The following is an 18,813-nucleotide window of genomic DNA, read 5'->3' as shown; positions in this document are numbered from 1 at the left end:
ACCTTGAGAAAAACTTTTCCAGCTTTTAGGTTTTTCCTCTTAACAAAAACCCATTCAGTAAAAATAACGGAAATACTTTTAAGCTTTAGCTATCAAAAGCGTTCGGTATATGTTTGTTTCATGGCAAATCTGGTTGCCCGGTTTGCAGCTTGAAATATATAAAAGTATTACTTTCCCTCCTTAACGACATTAATTACAGGAATGTTCCTAAAGCAATGACAGAACCGGGGGAACCTGTTTTACAGACACTAAAGGTTACATATTATGTAATTTTTTCTCTGGAAATATTTTAGAATTTCATTGCCTAGATTTTATTTACTAGCAGCAGTTCCTTGTTAATGGGTCAGGCCGGAGCACTGCCGCACTTTTCCCTGCAGTGAGATTTGTGTTAAATTCAGTTCTTTAAAGGAACTCAGGGCTGGAAGTAGGGGTAGGCAGAAGAGGCACCCACCAAGGGCACAATGTTGAGGTTGGCACCAGACAGGTACCTTCTGCCTACTGCTACTCTGTGCTGTCTTGTCCTCTGCCACTGCTTAACATGGTGGGCACCCACCCCTGGCCGGGTTGCCTAGGGTGCCCGGTTGGCTTGGCCCTCCCCTGAAGCAACTTGGTCAAAATTAGCTAGTTGTCCTTCCATTTAGTTGTGCTCTTTTCTGCCTTCCATTCTGAATTGAATTGAAATGCTGCTGTGCTTATGGATGCAGGGGAACCCTGGAGCTACCGTCAATTCTTGACCAGGCCTTAGTTCCAGGGCAGGCCCAGACTGGCAATCTGTGGGTTCCGGCAAATGCCAGAGGGGCTGCTGCAAGATGCCATAGACAGTCACTATTGGCCTGCTGCTGGGTACTTGAAATGCCAGGGCCTATTTCAAATTCTTGTATTCCAGGGTTCCCTTCACGCTCAGCATCAATAGGTGCAGTGGACTTGCACTCAAAGAATTGGGCACAGACGTCACTCACATACAAACAGCAGAAATGCCAGACGGACTTCCAAGCAACTGCCTCCGGTTTGCAACAAACATATGCGGTTACGTTCATTTGGTTTAATCGGACACAATATCGTTAGACACAACGTCAACTTGCAGCCGTAATGACACTGGAATTCTAGGGGAAAAAAACACTGCATTGTGGCAAAAAAAAAAATGTGCTCAAATTGCATTTTGCTCAAGGCACTTGTGGTTGTAAATGATCCCTATGGATTTGGCAACTTTTTTCCTTGACCGTTCAGTGCAGAGGGCTTGTTGGATAGGGCATACCAAGTGGCCCAAGAATGGAAAGGGTTCTATTAGTTCTGTACTAATGTTAATGCCCTATGCTGGCCATTGTTAAGCATATTCCCATAGGAGCCCCATCTACTGTACTATTGGTACAAGTATGGGACCTGTTATTCAGAATGCTCGGGACCTGGGGTTTTTTCCGGATAAGGGATCTTTCCATAATTTGGATCTCTATAACTTAAGTCTGCTCAAAATCATGTAAATATTGAATAAACCCAATAAGATTGTTTTGCCTTCAATAAGGGGTTGGGATCAAGTACAGGTACTGTTTTATTATTACAGAGAAAAGGGAATCATTTAACCATTAAATAAACCCAATAGGACTGTTCTGCCCCCAATAAGGGGTAATTATATCTTAGTTGGGATCAAGTACAGGTACTGTTTTATTATTACAGAGAAAAGGGAATCATTTAACCATGAAATAAACCCAATAGGGCTGTTCTGTCCCCAATAAGGGGTAATTATATCTTAGTTGGGATCAAGTACAGGTACTGTTTTATTATTACAGAGAAAAGGGAATCATTTAACCATGAAATAAACCCAATAGGGCTGTTCTGCCCCAATAAGGGGTAATTATATCTTAGTTGGGATCAAGTACAGGTACTGTTTTATTATTACAGAGAAAAGGGAATCATTTAACCATGAAATAAACCCAATAGGGCTGTTCTGCCCCCAATAAGGGGTCATTATATCTTAGTTGGGATCAAGTACAAGGTACTGTTTTATTATTACAATTTTAAAAATTATTTGCTTATAACAATAAATAATAAAAGAGTCTATGGGAGATGGCCTATCCATAATTTGGAACTTTCTGGATATCGGGTTTCCAGATAAGGGATCCCATACCTGTATACTATATTACAGGCTGATTTCTTGTGCTGGAAGGCGGCACACAGGCAGGCACACACAACAACAAAGCCATGTATTTACCACCTGCTCTATGGTAAGGTCAAGAGCGCCACCCCTCTCCTCTTCTGCACCACGCCCAAGATGGAGGCACCCATGGCCGATATGTGGGACGTTGCCAATGCACATCACACCGCACTTGGTGCAAAAATGTAAAATAAACAGATGCCTAAGACCTGGGTTTAATGCCCAAAAATAGGTATTTCTCTGTGAAGTTCCTGGGGTTTTTTAGACTACTAGTTTGGCTTGATCTACCAGTTCCTGGCTTTCTGCTTTGTTCCTGACTACGCTGATTGCCGTCTGCCCTGAATTTGACCAAGAGACTTGCTTAACCCCTTGCGTGCTGCATCCTGGATTTTCAGAACTCAGTTTCCAAAGTTTCAGCCTGTGTGATTTTGTACACCATTATAATACTGTTCTATGTACTGGCTTTATGTCCCTCTGTCTTGTAGCCACACTTTTGTCATGCTTTGTATCTTTAGATTCAGATATCCTAAAGGGGTGGTTCACCTATAAATAACCATTTCCCCCCCTTATGTAATAAAAGGCACTAGGTTTGCCCAGGAGCAGGAACCCATAGCAACTAATAAGACATTTGCTTTCATAGAGGTGACCAGTTAATGCCAACTGCTGATTAGTTGCTATGGGTTACTGCTCATGGGCAGACCTAGTGCCTTTTATTACATAACCCCACTAGTATGTTATAGAATGGCCAATTCTAAGCAACTTTTCAGCTGGTCTTCATTATTATTTTTTTTTATAGTTTTTGAACTATTTCCATTATTCTAATTCTTTGCACCTTTGTAAATGGGGGTCACTAACCCCAGCAGCCAAAAAACTACTTTTTGAGGTTACGATTTTATTGTTATTGTTACATTTTATAATTTCTCTTTCTATTCAGGACCTCACCTATTCATATACAGGTATCAGACCCCTTATTCAGAAACCCATTATCCAGAAAGCTGCGAATTACGGAAAGGCCATCTCCCATAGACTCCATTTTAATCAAATAATTCACATTTTAAAAAAATCATTTCCTTTTCTCTGTAATAATAAAACAGTACCTGTACTTGATCCCAACTAAGATATAATTACCCCTTATTGGGGGCAGAACAGCCCTATTGGGTTTATTTAATGGTTAAATGATTCCCTTTTCTCTGTAATAATAAAACAGTACCTGTACTTGATCCCAACTAAGATATAATTACCCCTTATTGGGGGCAGAACAGCCCTATTGGGTTTATTTCATGGTTAAATGATTCCCTTTTCTCTGTAATAATAAAACAGTACCTGTACTTGATCTCAACTAAGATATAATTACCCCTTATTGGGGGCAGAACAGCCCTATTGGGTTTATTTAATGGTTAAATGATTCCCTTTTCTCTGTAATAATAAAACAGTACCTGTACTTGATCCCAACTAAGATATAATTACCCCTTATTGGGGGCAGAACAGCCCTATTGGGTTTATTTAATGGTTAAATGATTCCCTTTTCTCTGTAATAATGAAACAGTACCTGTACTTGATCCCAACTAAGATATAATTACCCCTTATTGGGGGCAGAACAGCCCTATTGGGTTTATATAATGGTTAAATGAGTTCCTTTTCTCTGTAATAATAAAACAGTACCTGTACTTGATCCCAACTAAGATATAATTACCCCTTATTGGGGGCAGAACAGCCCTATTGGGTTTATTTAATGGTTAAATGATTCCCTTTTCTCTGTAATAATGAAACAGTACCTGTACTTGATCCCAACTAAGATATAATTACCCCTTATTGGGGGCAGAACAGCCCTATTGGGTTTATATAATGGTTAAATGAGTTCCTTTTCTCTGTAATAATAAAACAGTACCTGTACTTGATCCCAACTAAGATATAATTACCCCTTATTGGGGGCAGAACAGCCCTATTGGGTTTATTTCATGGTTAAATGATTCCCTTTTCTGTGTAATAATAAAACAGTACTTGTAATTGATCCCAACTAAGATATAATTAATCGTTATTGGAGCCAAAACAATCCAATATTGGGTTTAATTACTGTTTAAATAATTTTATAAGCAGAGGATCTGAATTACAGAAAGACCACTTATTCGGAAAACCCCAGGCCCCGAGCATTCTGGATAACGGGTCCCATACCTGTACCAGCCTCTCATTCAAACCACTCCCTAGTTGCTGAGGTACTTTGGACCCTAGCAACCAGATAGCTGCCAAAACTCCATACTGAAGAGCTTCTAAACAAAAAGTGAAATAATAAAAAAAAAACAAATTGTTTCAGATTATTACTTTCTACATAACACTAAAAATTAACTCAAAGCTAAACACCCCCTTTAGAATATAAGCAGTTGGGTTTCTGTGTATGATTGCCACATAGCTGTGTGACTGTTAATAAATACATAAAAATCATTCTGAAAGAAAAAAAAAGACATAGCACTACACTGAATAATGTTTTTAGGTTTATTATTAGATATTTATTAGGTACCAGACTAGCAGGAAAACTCTGCAAAAGGAAGTAAACAGTTTCATATTAACTGTCTGGCTTTGGGCTTTGTTTCCTTGTCTCCACACACACAGTGCCTGACACATAGCTCCGCCCCCAGAGAGAGGGGGGGTTTGGGCAGGTCAGGAAATTCCCTCATTACTGGCTGCTGTACCAGTACATAGTGAAAGTAAAGCGAGTCTGTCTCTTTCTCACAACTTGTGTCTTATTTGCAGCTTTTTCAAGTTTATAGGCAACTGCTGTATGTCAGGGCCTTCAGGGGAGCCTTCCATGCACAGTGCAGGTAAGTACTGACTGATTTCAAACCAAGTTCTTCCAAACAGAATATAACTGTGCCCTTCAGGAAGTGCCTTTAATATGTATCCAGGTTTAAAGAGATGAGGCGGCAACCTGTATAAACTATAAAAGCAGTATAATAATTATCTACAATTTCCTGATGCTGTTGGACTACAACTCCCATCAAACCTCAGCTACAGAGCAGAGAGCTGAGCATTTAGCTACATAAGTGTCAGGGAACTAATAGGAAGCGACCAGATATTAGTTGCTGATTGGTTTCCAGGGGTTACAATATCGGCCAGTCTTTTCCTGATGTTATATATGAGGTTGCTGCATAGCAACCGCACAGTAAACATAATTACCCTATGTATGTATGTATATCTTTATTTATAAAGTGCTACTTATGTACGCAGCGCTGTACAGAAGAATAGATTAATACAAACAGGGGGTTAATAAGATAATAGATAAATACAAAGTATAACAATATATACAAATAAATACAAGATACAGTTGCAATAAGAGTCAAAGACACAAGAGGAAGGAGGTCCCTGCCCCGTAGAGCTTACAATCTATATGGGAGGGTAACTTACACACAAATAGGCAAATATAAGGCTTTTAGACACTGTAAGAATCATTTACGATGCAGTGCTGTTGAATTTTCAGACACTGGGGGTCATTCATAAAGTTTGCGCAGAGAAAAAAGGTTGTTTTGTGCATGTTTTCCCCAAAATACATAAATTTTGCTCCGCTGTGCCCATTTTTTGCGAAACGCAGCAAACTTGCCACAAAGATTTGCAAATGAGACGCAGTTTGAGTGAGTAGGCCCTCTTTGTGTGCCCAAATATAGCGCCCGTTTTCACTTTACAATTTGCAAAATCATTTTAGCGAACATTTTTTTTTCTGCCCCTAAAGTTGTGGCGTAATTCAGGCGCAGAGTGTGCAAAAATATTTGCAATTTGCTGCTAACCGGCCTCCCTAACTCCCATCTTTCCCCCCTACAGTCTATATTAAATACTGCTGCCAGAATTCTCCTCCTCTCACCCAGGAGAGTTCAGGCCCTTCCCTGCTAAAGTCCTTATCGTGGCTCCCTATTAAACAAAGAATATCTTACAAACTCCTTCTCTTAACCTTCAAAGCCCTCCATTCCTCTGCTCCTCACTCCATCTCTTCCCTTGTGTCTCTGTACGTTCTTGGCCGACTCCTTCGTTCCTCGCAGAGCAACCGTTTGTTTGCGCCCCCCACTACTACTGCTGTTTCCCGCCTTAAACCTTTCTGTCTGGCTGCCCCTTACATTGGGAATGCCCTCCCTGATTTCCTGAATCCTCCCTCAGTCTTTTTAAAACTAAACTTAAAGACTCCCTTTTGGAGCACTCGCCCAGCACCTGATCTGGAAACTGGCACTTATACTGTAATGTCACCCACTGTGACCTACAGCACTTATATTTGCCTATTTGTGTCTGTTAGTTACCCCTCCCATATAGATTGTAAGCTCTACGGGGCAGGGACCTCCTTCATCTTGTGTTTCTGACTCTTATTGCAACTGCACCTTGTATTTATTGTATTTATTGTTGTACTTTGTATTTATCCATTATCTTTTGTATTTATCCATTATCTGTAACCCCCTGTCTGTATTAATGTATTCTACTGTACAGCGCTGCGTACATAAGTAGCGCTTTATAAATAAAGATATACATACATACATATACCATATTTAAAAACCTATCGCACTGCAAATAAAATAAAAAGTTGCACTTAGTTTGCACATTAAAATGAATTAAATGAATAGGCGGCGAACTTCTCCATTTATTCTACACAGCTTTTTACCCTTTGGGGTATATTTATCCTGCTGTGTAAAAAGTGGAGTGAAGCATTACCGGTGATGTTGCCCAGGGCAACCAATCAGCAATTAGATTTCAACAGTTAGAAAACCAGAGCAAAACATCTGATTGGCTGCTATGAGCAACATCACTGGTAATGTTTTACTCCACTTTTTACACAGCAGGATAAATATACATCTAATTACCCTGTGTCCATTTTGCAGATTATATGATAACATATTATAATTCCTTAACTTCTCTGCTGAAAATTAATCCCTGACGTTCCTTTTATTTCTCAGATAATTTCTGTGGCGCAGAGTATTGAGTAATATGAGTATTACTTGAAAATCCATGAGGAGAGTTTTGCTTTGTCTATAAGCCTATGGAAGAATAGGGAATACAGAGAAATATAATCATCATCGCCCTGGGAATTCACATAACACCTGCGGCATGCCGGGCAGACGGTCAAACAACAAGAAGCATTTTCCAACATCACCAATGGGGGCCCCAGCCAGCTGCAACAGCCAAGAAGAACAGTGCCCCATTTGCCTGAGTGGGTTTAAGGACAAGCAAACGCTGGAAAAGTGCAAGCATTCCTTCTGTGGGGACTGTATAAGCAGGGCTCTACAGGTGAAGAAAGCCTGCCCCATATGTGGCTGTTTGTATGGGGAGCTGACCGGAAACCAGCCTGATGGCAAAATGGAGTTTGTCAGGGACGCTTCTTTGCACCTGCCTGGCTATGAGCAATATGGGGCCATTATTATCCGTTACACATTCCAACCAGGCATTCAAGGGGTAAGTTGTATTGTTTTATTTACTAATGGGGCAACATTTATATGTTTGTTACTCATTCAAAAAAATTGATGTGTTTGGCCAAATCATTAAATATAAAATAGATTTGTCTTAAAGTGATTGTTCACCCTTTGTTAACTTTTAGTATGATTTAAATTTTTTATTATTTGGTTTTTTTTTAATTATTTTACTATTTGTTCAGCAACTCTCCAGTTTGGAATTTTAGCTGTTATCTGGTTGCTAGGTTCCAAATTACCTTAGCAACCAGGGACTGATGTTAGAGTTGCAATGAGAGAATATAAATAGGAGAGGGTCTGAATAGAAAGATAAATAATAAAAAGTATCAATCACAATAAAATTGTAGCCTCCTAGGGCAATTGTTTTATGATGGCCGGGGTCAGTGACCCCCATTTGAAAGCTGGAGAGAGTCTGAAAACACAGGCAAATAATTCAAAACTGTACAAAATAAATAATGAAGACCATTTGAAAAGTTGCTTAGAATTGGCCATTCTACAACTACTATAAAACTAATGGTGAACCATCCCTTTAATGAGAGAGTTTACATTGCAATTGCTGGGTGATGGCGCAGCATTTTACAATTAATTAACTCCATTAAGAATTTAATCCTATTAAGAATATTTGTCCGGAATAAATCTGCCCTACTGTTGGCGTCCCTGTAAACGCTTTCCTATTGGCAATGATGTAACTAGCTGGGGGAAATCATACGGCTTTGTTTTTCTGAAGTAGGCCGAAGTTTCCTTGCAAGTGGTGATCACTTCCAGGACACAGCATTAAAATCAAATTAGTATGGGATTCTTTTGGAAAAAAATCTGCTGCATCTATTGGCTCAACCCATGGAAACCCTGCACTAACTGCCACATTCATTCAGTGTGGCGCTAGCTCCAAGGTCCGCCAGCATCCCCAGTATGACAATATAGAAATGCAAAGAGTGGGTTTGGATGCAAGTACTGTACCTTTAATGAATGGTATCAACACATTTACATCTATTTCAGGGTGACTGCACTTGCAGCTGCATTTGTAAGTTACCCTTATAAAATCCTTACAGATATTTCCAGGCTGGAATTGAATCTAGAGTTACTTTTATCTATTTATGTTTTTTTTTAAACAAAATGTAATGTGAAATTATCCTATTCATTAGTATTTTCTGCATTTGGTATCTATATGAAGCATGTATGAAAGTGAAATCAGGGTTCCTCATATTTCATAATCCAAACAAAGTGGGAAAATGTATCTGTGCTATACTTAGACTACAGGTTTATGTTGTTTTTTTTACCCACAATGCAGTGCATTTCCCGTAATTTGTTGAATTCCCATAATTTGTGAGTCATTTCACTTTTTAGGGGGAGTTAAACTTGATGCAGTTGCACTTGTGCTTTGTTGTGTTTGCAATATGCACTGACAATTGACCAATGGCCATCATTTCAAGAGTCAAAATAAAGTCTGCACCTGATTCTTAAGAGCATTTACTTTGCACTTTTTTGGCTTTTTGGTGAGAACCCTGGAGGGGCAGTAGCTCCATGGTCCCCCTGCCTGTACTGTTCATGCATTGAGAAGGAAAGGGGGCAGCCCTACTGCTTATACCTTCTGCTAAGTAGTGACATGGCTATACACATCATACAACCTATTGATTGGGTGGTCTGTCCATCCAATGGATGTTAGTGCTTTAAAGAAGAAGTAAAGTCTAAATCACTGGGGGGTGCCAAATGTTAGACACCCCAGTGATTGTAATCACTAAGCTAATACCCTGGGCTGTGGGTACTTTTCAGCAAACACCACAAAGCAGTCTTCTTCTTTCACTTCTTCTCTCTTCAATGCCCCTGGGCCGATGCATGTACAGTAGAATAAAAAAGACAGCTTTTTTGATAAACTTCTTCACTTACTTACCCGCGTGAGGAAAGAAGAAGCAGGAGAATTAGTTTTCCATGGTGTTCACTGAAAAGTACCCTGTGCTGGTGCAGTTAAAGCACTTGCCCAGGGTATCCAGTAAGTGATTATTATCACTGGTGGTGTTTGGCCTTTTTTTTGACATTTTGTACCCCCCCCCCCAGTCATTTATGCTTTTCTTCTCCTTTAATAGGGAGGTCAGTATGGAGAGAGAGAAGCTTCCTTATATTTGTCACTGTTTTGCTTGTCAGATAAATAAGGGACTTTTTCAATGCATAGTTGAAGTGCTAAGATATGTGGTAGATTAATTCTTGCATATTCCGTGTTATGTTTAGTTGGCAAGTTGTCCAGTCTTCTCAAATGCACATTGATTGAAATAATATTCATCCTTTTATATTGTAGCTGAAACTCATCACTACAAAAATCAACTAATTTGATCTTCTTTGCTTTTAGCCAAAGCATCCCAATCCCGGAGTAAGATACCCAGGAACAACTCGGGAGGCGTTTTTGCCTGACAGCCCCAGGGGAAACAAAGTCCTAAAATTATTTGAAAAAGCCTTCAATCAACGTTTAACCTTCACCATTGGGACATCAGTGACCACAGGGCGCTCCAATGTCATAACATGGAATGATATTCACCATAAAACTAACTGCACAGGAGGCCCACAGATGTAATAACCTTGTATTCATATACAATATTGCGTGTAAATGAACTAAAATGCTTATATTTGGTATATATTTCTACAATCTAGGTATTTCTAAAAAGAAAAGCTTGTGAGCCAGAACTCACTTGTGTTTTCTGACTAAGTTTTACCACAATCTGAGGATTGAATTGAGATGTGGTAATGGCAGATTCTGTTAATGCCTTTAAGAGGGGCCTGGATGAGTTCTTGAACAAGCAGAATATCCAAGGCTATTGTGATACTAATATCTACAGTTAGTATTAGTGGTTGTATATATAGTTTATGTATGTGAGTGTATAGATTGGTAGGTGTGGGTTAGGTGTGCTGGGTTTACTTGGAAGGGTTGCACTTGATGGGCACTGGTCTTTTTTCAACCCTATGTAACTATAAATCAGTCTCTCAAGTGTCTGAAAGAAGGCCAAAGTTACTCGGTTGCTATTGATGCACGCTGAGTAAAGGGAGGGCATTGCTGAAGTCACTGTTTGAGTTCAGTTTTAGCTAGGTTGAGTTTGAGGTGCCTTATGAAGAGCCAGTCCAATCAATTCACTTGATTCTCAAGCAATTTTGTGCTTGTATTAAATTAATAAAGTTACTTGCCAGTACCAGTGTAGGTTATATACCCTTCCCCATGGAAGTGGTACCCATTAAACACAAATCCTCATCAGTCCGATGCACAAGCCTTGCTCCCCAGTGGGAGAGGACCATTAAATAGAAAAGCTAAAGGTAATTAACATTGTTTTAGGGCAGTGACACAAGGGAAATGTGTTTCCTGCGGTAAAAAACTTGATACCACTGTTGACAAATCTCCCCAAAATTTCCTTCCCCTTGGCTAACATTGTAATCCCCACAAGTAGATAAAATTACCCCTCGATTAAGCCAAATCACCAGGAGTAAGGTCATTACAGTGTTAGTGAAGGGCAATGCATTTTTGAGGAGATCACCTGTGGTATCAAGTTTTGAATGCGGGAGACACATTTCCCCACGTGCATTTCCCTTAAGAGGGCATTGGCTGGGAAACTATCCGTGCAAATTATCCATTATTATCCATGCAATAATATTATACGTAACAGTGATTCATACTATTATTGGTAGATTTCTAGTGGCCTGCAGTTCACGATCAATATTAATGTACTATGGATATCAGTTGATTAGGTAGGTTTGAAAATTTCACCTGCCTACGTACCAAATCGGCCAGTTCAGGAACGATTGGAACAATAGGAAGATGCCCATACTGTGTGGAGCCCTTCATATGCTTCTTGTCCGTCCTGCCTATAGGGGTGGAGATTGTACCCAGGCAACCAATGTATGGGCACTTTAAGTCTGCAGACTAAATGCTTTTTAACCGCACATCAAATTCCATCGACATCCTAAGTACTTGTTTTACCCTTTTAACAATGCATTTTACCGTTTTTTTCCCTGAATTTAATATATACAGTATTTTACACACATTTTTTTTTTACATGTCTACAAAAATATATATTGTTATTGTGTTGTAGGTTCGGATACCCAGACCCAACCTACCTGCGGAGAGTTGAGGAGGAGCTGGAAGCCAAAGGTCTGACAGCCGACTAATGGAAGCATCAGTCTCAGAAGAGCAGAAGCCGTTAGCAGAGCAGAAGATGCGTTTGTTTTCTACCTGATTTCAGCTGCTGTTCTTCTTTATTATGCAGTTTCCTTAAATTGTTTCTCAGTGGATTTGATTTTTTTTGTGATATGTTACATAAAGATATGAGGGATGTTTTTACTGCACAAAATGTTCAAACATACTGGCGCATCACTTACACCATGTAACGTTTTGGGGGCACACCCCTTTGTCAGACGTTGTAAGGTTTGCTACTAATAAAATAGCTGGGTTCATCGCGCTTAAACAAGTCCTGTTGTGCCAGTATTTTTGTGCATTTTGGAACATAGTGGAGGGTGCTGAAGCCTCCCTAAATATTGTGCACCAGGCGGAACACACGTGGAAAGGTGTGGATTGGCTTACTGCACAAAATCCATACAGAGAAAAAAAAGATCTTTTGTTATCTATTGTTCAAGTTGCCCACTGAGGTCTTGTTTATCCAGTTATCTATGTAGTACTGACTCTGATTCACCTTTAATGTCTTAATATAGCTAAAGCCAATATGTGTCAATTTTATTTAGCGGTTCTTCTTGTCCTTCTTGAGTATAGTTGCACTGTATATTATAGGAACTGTATGTTATAGAATACTTTACGTTAGATGAAGAATGTACAAAAATTGCAATATTCTCTTTGTTCCCAACAATGAAGACTACCCAAAAATTATTATGAAAGTGCTTTTGGACCAAAGCAGTATTGCTGTCAAAGAAAATAGGTTTAAGTAACTCTCCACCTTGCCTACCTCATTGTTATTATGAAAGGCCTCATATGGATGCTTCTATACTGTATGTTCCACATCATGAATGAATAGAATAGTAGAGCCACAAGAAGTAGATGCTTCCCCAATGTAACATGGGACCTTGGTGCCTCAGACCGTTGAGCCTGAACCATTATCCAGGAATGGACTGGCACTCATAGCAACCCAAAATCAGGCAGTGTAAATAAAATGTTAGAGCTTATTACAGGGAATATACCGTAAATGACAAAGATCCTCAGGGTCAGATAGGGCCACTGGGAAATGCCATTGAAACACAAATGCCTGACCCCCCTGAATACCCAGGATCTGCGGGACAGGGAGACTGATTCATCCATGGGTGGATGTCCGCGCCAAGCAGTACTGGCAGCCAGAGGTACTGTATGCTTCATGGGGGAATGATAGGGCAGGAACATGGCAATGGGGGTGAGGGGCCCTTGCGGTGGTAGCCAGTTGGCCCAAAAACCCCAGTCCTGCACTGGAGAGCCTTACCCTCTGACTAGGTCCTTCTAAAGCATTTAGTGTGTAAAGCTATCTGTACATTTTATCTTCCAATAATAAAGACTGCTATTCTTTTTCAGTGGCAGGTCATGGTTTTTTTGTAAGTGCCAGACCATTCGTTAGAATTTGAAATACTTGTTCTAATCCATCCATACTAATCCATATGCCTCAAACAGTTGGAGACTCAAAACCAATCAGCCCACACATGGATAAGTTACGTTTCAGTTAATTTAAGGCTTGATTTGTCAAATATTAACATGAGAATTCTGTAGGCTTCCCAGACTTTGGATATTGGTTTGAAACAGTCCAACTGACCATCTGATTTGATAGACCAGTTTATTTATAATATTAAATATGACTTGGGATGCACCGAATCCAGGATTTGGTTCAGGATTTGGCCTTATTGCGCAGGGTTCAGTTTGACTGAATCTACCGTCCTGGGCGAACCGAATCCGAATTAGCATGTGCTAATTAGTATTCAAAAGGGTTAAATGTTAGGGGGGAAAATAATTCTGCCACATGCTGTGATTTTTAACCCTTTCCGGTCATAATTAGCATATGCTAATTAGGATTCAGTGTGGAATTCGTCAGGGTGGGTTTGGGGGTTTGGCCGAACCCAAAAAAGTGGGTGCATCCCTAAATATGACAAATCCCAAAACTGTTATGGCCAATTGAAATTGGTAGATCCATACAGATTTTTAGTATATCATTCAAGGTTTGCATAGCAATAATACAATCAAATTGGAGATAAAGTTACTTTTTATTTTAATATTAAATATATTATCTAAGGAATCTAACTTTATAAAAGGAGATATATATATATATATATATAAAACTACAGACAAAAAAACTAAACATTTATTTTAAATGAATGTTGCAACCATAAATTATCAGTTACTTATACAAACCTGCTTGCTGAGCCTTAACATGTAATTTTTGGACTTTTAATTGAAGGGAATGTGACATCTGTATTCTCAGAGGTTTGGTCATTTTTCTATTTAACGTGCAGCTTTTCAAGCCTCCGTGCCATACGGCTCAGCATTTTCAGCTAAAGGATCATTGGAACAGTTGCTGCTCGTTGGCCGGCTTGCTTGGCATGGCACCCTGCACTATGTACCAGTGGATCCGGATGTGCAGTATCATGCTTGCTGCAGGGATACTATTCATGCTTTCTCAGGTTCTGGCTACAGAGGACACAGCTGCCTGCACTCTGGAATTTCCAACTTCAGAGAAGTATTTTCAGGACGGGGACTTCATTATTGGGGGTATCATTGCTCTTAGAACACAAATAATGACATTTAAAGAAAATGACTTCAGCACAAAACCTTATGCAAAGTATTCAGCATGTCACATGTAAGTGATCATACCGGGAATCTAATAATCTAATATATGCATTATGTGATCACTTTGATCTCTTTTAATACAGAAGCCAATTCCCCAAAATTCTATATATAATGACATATTTAATATTTTACTGATACAGGTATGAGATCCCTTATCCAGAAACCCATTATTCATAAAGCTTTGCATTACAGGAAAATGATCAAAATGATTTTCTTTTTTATAGTACCTTGTACTTGATAGATAACTATGCTGGATGAATCCATATTTGTAGCAATACAGTCCTACTGAGGTTATATAATGTTTCATTGATTTTTAAGGCATGGAGATCGTAATTACAAAAAGATCCCTTATCTGGAAAACTACAAATTCCAAAATTTCACAAAATAGATCCTATACCTGTATATAAGTCAGTATGTATCACTGTACAGGTATAGGACCCATTATCCAGAATGCTCGGGACCAAGGGTATTCCAGATAAGGGGTCTTTCCGTAATTTGGATCTCCATACCTTAAGTCTGCTAAAAAATCAATAAAACATTAATTAAACCCAATAGGATTGTTTTGCTTCCAATAAGGATTATTTATATCTTAGTTGGGATCAAGTACAGGTACTGTTTTATTATTACAGAGAAAAGGGAATCATTTAACCATTAAATAAACCCAATAGGGCTGTTCTGCCCCCAATAAGGGGTAATTATATCTTAGTTGGGATCAAGTACAGGTACTGTTTTATTATTACAGAGAAAAGGGAATCATTTAACCATTAAATAAACCCAATAGGGCTGTTCTGCCCCCAATAAGGGGTAATTATATCTTAGTTGGGATCAAGTACAGGTACTGTTTTATTATTACAGAGAAAAGGGAATCATTTAACCATTAAATAAACCCAATAGGGCTGTTCTGCCCCCAATAAGGGGTAATTATATCTTAGTTGGGATCAAGTACAGGTACTGTTTTATTATTACAGAGAAAAGGGAATCATTTAACCATGAAATAAACCCAATAGGGCTGTTCTGCCCCCAATAAGGGGTAATTATATCTTAGTTGGGATCAAGTACAGGTACTGTTTTATTATTACAGAGAAAAATTTAATCATTTTTAAAACTCTGTATTATTTTATTATAATGGAGTCTATGGGAGACAGGCTTTCCATAATTCGGAGCTTTCTGGATAATGGGTTTCCGGATAAGGGATCCCATGCCTGTATTAGGTTTTTCGATCCACGAGCCTAGACCAGCCAGTAACAACTGATTGTAGATATTGAATCCCATAACCAAAAAAAAAAAAGTATTGATACATTTCTATCTAATTCATTATTTCCCTTTAGTTTTAGTGAATCTTTCTGAATTGTTGTAATGCTATCAAAATAGTTATTTGGAATGATGATGATGAATATTATTTATACAGCTCCCCTGTATCCTGTAGCACTTTACAGAATAGGGGGTTACAAACAGAAAACCTAACAGTTACATATGCAGACAAACATTTCAACTGAATATATATAAGTTACAATTGGATATTGATAGGTGACAATAGGGTAAGGGCCCTGCTCACAAGAGCTTACAATTAAAAGGGAGACAATGTGAGACATAAGGAGAGAGTAACCAGCGTGATTGCAGAGTTCCAGTTGGTTGGAATAATAAAAGTAAGTGCATAGTAAATATGGAAAACCAGTAGATAATGTGTGTAACAGTAAAGACTAGGAGGGTTAGGAAGGTGGTAAATTTGCTGGGGGTTTAGGTTATAGGTTTGAATGAAAATGTGGGTTTTTGCTTAAAAGCTTGGAGGCTCTAAAAGTGTCCATTGGGCCATAGAGATAGTTCCAGAGGATGGGTGCCGCACATGGAACGTACTAGATGCAGGAGTGTGAATAAGTCATTTGTGTGGGAAGGAAATAAGATGGTAGTGTGTATTACGCCTAGTGGTAATAAACCCCCAGATCATTTTGGATCAATCAAAATGGAGCAATAACAGTTTTTTTTTATAGAACAGTCCCCAAGTTTGTGCCAAGGCTTAGTGTATGGGATAAAAAAAAGAAAACGGTCTATCATCTTACCAGAGTATTCAGTGTTATAAGGGCAAACCGGAAAGTAAGCTTCAGAAGGAGAAAGGTGCAAGTGCATAATTCAGTAACAAGCACAAATCTTTACAGCTGAGCGATCATTTTCTCGTGCTGGGCAGGGTGCAAAGTGCAAAAACCAGCCACAAACCATTGCTTAGTGCCAAGAATCAAAGAGCAGCAATGTGTGACTATAGTAAATAAGCACTGAGGTGTAGCTAGTACTAAATGTTGTACTTGATTGCGGCAATGCCCTTAACAATGGAATTTTGAGAAAGAATGTCACATTATGGGTAAAAAACTCATATTTTTTTTAAAACTTGCACTGAAATAATCTCTATAATCATAATAAGTGGCAACTCCACCTTAGTTCTTTTCATAAAATGCTTATGTCAGGTAATGATTTGTGTTTTTCCTGAGCAGATTTAACATCAAATACTTAGAAAGTCTGCTGGCCTTTGTTTATGCGATCAATGAAATCAACAGCAACCCAGATCTCCTTCCGAATATTACCCTTGGGTTCCATATTGTAGAGCCTTGCTTTCAAGAACAAAAGGCAATGATTGGAATGGTGGAACTACTTGCGGGAAGCAAAGCCCCAGTACCTAATTACCGCTGTAATCACTCACACCCTTTACTGACTGTTGTTGACGGAATATCATCTAAAGTCACTCTTCTCTTTGCTAGAACATTTGGAAGTTACAAGATTCCCCAGGTCAGAGGAAAAACTAAAAAGGAAAAGTGTAGTAGGACGGAGCACGCTAGGACTACTGAGTTTAAAAAATATATCAATCTTTATTAGTAGCTTCCATTAAAAACATAGTGCAGAGTTACCAAAACTAGAACTCCCTAGCTTGACGCGTTTCGTGGCTCAAGGCCACTTCCTCAGAAGCTTAAACAGGAGTCTCACGCCCACCCATTGTTTAAATACCCTACCTTGCACTCACCCAGTAAATAATTAACCCTTTATGTGACTGTTTTTGTTGACACCCAGTATTATATGTATATTGATCATTCAGTTGTTACACTATTATGTTGCTGTAAACCAAAACTAAACAGATATATAATCCCTATGAACCCTAAATAATGTGCATATAAAAATATAAAAAATATATGTGATAATACAACATATCTAAAAATAAGAAACATCCCTTTATCATTGCTCACAGTAGGGTATGTAACATAGATATCCATATATACTTAGTGATCACAAAACATATTTGAAAGGAAAAGGAAAAACTAAAAACTGCACTTGAGAATATTTAGTGCCATCATATGTATCTATATGTTATGCTACTGTGTTTTTGTTGCTGATTTCTATAAAGCAAGGTCTTAGGATAAAAATTTGAAGTGGGGCCCTTTTCTCCTGGTCAGGCAGCTGACCGTGGATAAACATACTGTAAATAAGGAATAGGGGTTCAGGGGAATGATTCCATTCTACATTCAGATGCACCTATATCAAAGGTATATAGAAATACAGATTTTATAACTGTCTGTTACTAAATGGATATAGTTACATAATTATTTTGGATTGAAAATAACAGAAGTCCAAGGTCAACCCTTCTAACAATAATACTAAGTGGCTCAGTTTTACGGCAACAGGAGGGGGAATGTGTGTATACAAGCCTCAGTATATATAATCCCCAGGCTATCTTAGCTAAAAGCCAAATGCAAATGAAGTGATAACAAGCTCACCCCGTAAATTATGTGGTCCGGGTGTATAAACCCCGGACCCTCCACCTCCAACACACGACTTTAAAACAGTCCTGGCAAAGTTATTGGGAAAAGCACTCACCAAAGACAAGTGGTGGTCCAGGTGCAGCGCCCTGAACCCGTAGCTTGAGGTATTAAGCGAACATCAGTTTGAAGAAAAATGGCACGCACTCCTTGGTCCACTAAAACTTGTCTTTATTGTAGAGATCTTAAAACAAAAAGGTCCTGACCCGTTTCGTATACAGAAGATACGTAGTCATAGGCACAACCCTTCTAAATGAACCCCACTGTACATACAGTATATATATATATATATATATATATATATACAGTATATGCAATACAGTAACTATACCTAACTAATTGTAGATCACTATAGCCTTAGATATTATGCTAGTCAAGAAGTTGTGCCCTCGCCGTGAAAAAACCCCCTACGCTGCTTAAATTAAACTTGAGTCACTCAAGTGGTGGCCTATGATTCTTTGATCTTTTTTTTATAGGAATAATGTCCTTTAATGTAAAGTGTAATCATGTTCCCTCACTAGTGTCTTTTTCCCAGAGAAAACAACCCCAACCCTGACAGTCTAACCTCATAGCTTAAATCTTCCATCCCCTTAACCAGTTTAGTTGCAGTCTCTGCACTCTCTCCAGCTCATTAATATCCTTCTT

At 38.9% G+C, this 18,813-nt stretch overlaps 1 protein-coding gene across 2 annotated transcripts; it reads left to right on the top strand.

The window, feature by feature from the left end:
- The first annotated feature begins 4,794 nt into the window (after window positions 1-4,794).
- Window positions 4,795-13,107, top strand: LOC550107 (deltex homolog 3 (Drosophila)). Of its 2 annotated transcripts, XM_012968500.3 has the most exons (4): window positions 4,795-4,965; window positions 7,075-7,570; window positions 9,926-10,143; window positions 11,652-13,107. In XM_012968500.3, the coding sequence occupies exons 2-4, from the start codon at window positions 7,226-7,228 to the stop codon at window positions 11,725-11,727; spliced, it is 639 nt and encodes a 212-aa protein (XP_012823954.2). In that variant the 5' UTR covers window positions 4,795-4,965; window positions 7,075-7,225; the 3' UTR covers window positions 11,728-13,107. The 2 variants fall into 2 exon arrangements, with proteins under 2 accessions (XP_012823954.2, NP_001017353.1); NM_001017353.2 differs by lacking the exon at window positions 4,795-4,965 and having other exon boundaries at window positions 7,215-7,570.
- Window positions 13,108-18,813: the final 5,706 nt, after the last annotated feature.

This window comes from Xenopus tropicalis, chromosome 8 (assembly GCF_000004195.4).
Source record: "Xenopus tropicalis strain Nigerian chromosome 8, UCB_Xtro_10.0, whole genome shotgun sequence".
In the NCBI taxonomy this organism is placed as follows: Eukaryota; Metazoa; Chordata; class Amphibia; order Anura; family Pipidae; genus Xenopus; species Xenopus tropicalis.
This window is presented reverse-complemented; position numbering and strand designations above follow the sequence as displayed.

Bases quoted from the DNA above. Each gene is read 5' to 3' on its own strand.
- LOC550107 (XM_012968500.3), top strand. From the start codon at position 7,226: ATGCCGGGCAGACGGTCAAACAACAAGAAGCATTTTCCAACATCACCA. The intron at 7,571-9,925 runs GTAAGTTGTATT...CTTTGCTTTTAG, and splicing joins TCCAACCAGGCATTCAAGGG to CCAAAGCATCCCAATCCCGG. The intron at 10,144-11,651 runs GTAATAACCTTG...ATTGTGTTGTAG, and splicing joins TGCACAGGAGGCCCACAGAT to GTTCGGATACCCAGACCCAA.